Source organism: Trichechus manatus, unplaced genomic scaffold, assembly GCF_000243295.1.
Source record: "Trichechus manatus latirostris isolate Lorelei unplaced genomic scaffold, TriManLat1.0 scaffold00067, whole genome shotgun sequence".
NCBI classification, from domain to species: Eukaryota; Metazoa; Chordata; class Mammalia; order Sirenia; family Trichechidae; genus Trichechus; species Trichechus manatus.
In genome coordinates, this window is record NW_004444003.1 from 1,949,462 (window position 1) to 1,951,414 (window position 1,953).

General features: G+C 45.8%; 1 protein-coding gene across 1 annotated transcript in view; it reads left to right on the top strand.

Annotated features, from left to right (window-relative positions):
- The first annotated feature begins 216 nt into the window (after positions 1-216).
- Positions 217-1,953, top strand: part of CDNF (cerebral dopamine neurotrophic factor) — a 17,203-nt gene continuing 15,466 nt past the window's right edge. The window contains exon 1 of the mRNA XM_004379673.3: positions 217-359. Within this exon, the coding sequence (XP_004379730.1) occupies positions 245-359 (115 nt within the window). The 5' untranslated portion in view covers positions 217-244. The remainder of the gene's footprint in view (positions 360-1,953) is intronic.

Here is a 1,953-nt window from a genome sequence, read left to right on the forward strand (position 1 = left end):
AAGAATCATGCGCAAGCGCCACACCGGGAGGGAAAAGAAGAGGCTCCTTGGCTCCGCCCACCTTTTGGCCTTGTCATGAGAACCAATGGAAATTCAGAGTTGAGTTGCGTCATTTGTCCTAGCAACTCAGGGCAGCTTGTTTTCAAAGGCTCGCTCGGCTTTCCGGCGTCCTGTACAGCGCTCAGCGATAGCAGCCGGGCTATCTCTGGGCGGGTGGCGGAGGCGTTGGAACTGCTGGAGCAGCATGTGGTGCGCGAGCCCAGTAGCAATGATGGCCTTTTGCGCCGGGCTTTTGGTCCCTAATTCCGTGCCGGCGCAGGGCCAGGAGGCTCCGGGACGCCACGGGGCCGACTGTGAAGGTGAGCGGTGTGAGACCTGCTTGCATGGCGGTGGCACCGCGCTGCAGCACAGCTGTTGCGGGCTTTGGTTTCTCCAGGCCTTGGCTGTAAATAACATTTCACTCAGAAATGCAGGCCTTACCGACTCCTAGTTTCAGATCGCCTTCGCCCAAACTTAGGAAATGTTCGAGCCGGGCCCAGTGACGTCGAGCGGACCTTGAGGCCATGTTCTGGTCACTGCCGCAGTGGAAGCTGGCGGTTTGGATTTTAGGTTAGATTTTGTGTAAACCCAACTAAATTCAGATGACCCTGGCGGCAGAGTGATTCTACTGCTTCTAACTGGCGAGCCTTGCCGCTGCTTGCACAGATGTCTTTCAAGTACACATTAGTTAGTGACTCCCAAAAGGAAACTAAAAACATGGCAAGTTGTCTGCACTTGAGGTGGGGTGGCTTAAATCAGAAGACAACCAACATTTATTAGGACTTTACAGTTAAAAGTTGGTTTACAAAGGAGTACATTAACTCCTTAGAAAGGGGAGGAATACAGAAGAATGATCCCTTTTGAGTTCACCGAATCTGAGCTGTCAGAGCACATGGGTCTGTTTCCCACCCAGCTCACCGACCTTGAGACTGCTATTCCTGGTTCTTGTAAAATCAGCCATAATACCTACCTAAGAGGACTGTTTAAAGATCAAAGAGGATAATTAGCTATGGTAGCCCCTTCCTCCTGTAGCTCTCTGAGGTCCATGTTTCCTTGAAATAATTAGTTTAAATGTATATCCCCCTCACCATCTGTGATCTTGCAAATCTATCCATACTTAACAGGAAATTGTGGGCTCACAATATATGTTGAATGAATGGACGAGTATAGTGTATATTGTACCTAAATAAAATCTTGATAATTGGAGTCCAGGTTTCTATCATCTCTACAATAATTAAACCTTTCTCCAGAATTTTAAAATATCAACATATGTTATTTTAAAACTTTATGTAACTTAGTTTAGCTAAGTTATAATTTTGCTTAAACATCTCTTAAAATCATGTCCTCTACAATTAAAGCAGGATTTGTGAGGCATTGGCAGTTGATCTGATTAGTCATCAATAATTTATTTTCTGGAGCTTCTGCCTAAAAACATTTCAGAAGAGCCAGCACATCTGGATTAATTAAGTGTGAAACTTATGCCATCTTTCCTTAATTTATTGGGGCAGTCTCCTTCCTTAAAAATTTCAGCCTTGGAAACCCTGTGAGGCAGTTCTATCTGGACTATAGAGTCGCTATGAATCGGCATCAACTTAGATGTCAGTAGGTTTATTGTGATTACTTGCTTGCATGTCTGACTAACCTGTGTGTATGTTTCCATTCGTTAGGCAAACCCGTTGGGACCCTATAGGACAGAGTAGAATTGCCCCGTAGGGTCTCCAAGGAGCGGTTGGTGGATTCGAACTGCCGAGCTTTTGGTTAGCAGCCTGTCTTAGTCATCTAGTGCTGCTACAACAGAAATACCACAAGTGGATGGTTTTAACAAAGAGAAGTTTATTTCCTCACAGTCAAAGTAGGCTAAAAGTCCAAATTCAGGGCGTCAGCTCCAGGGGAAGGCTTTTTCTCTCTGCGGGC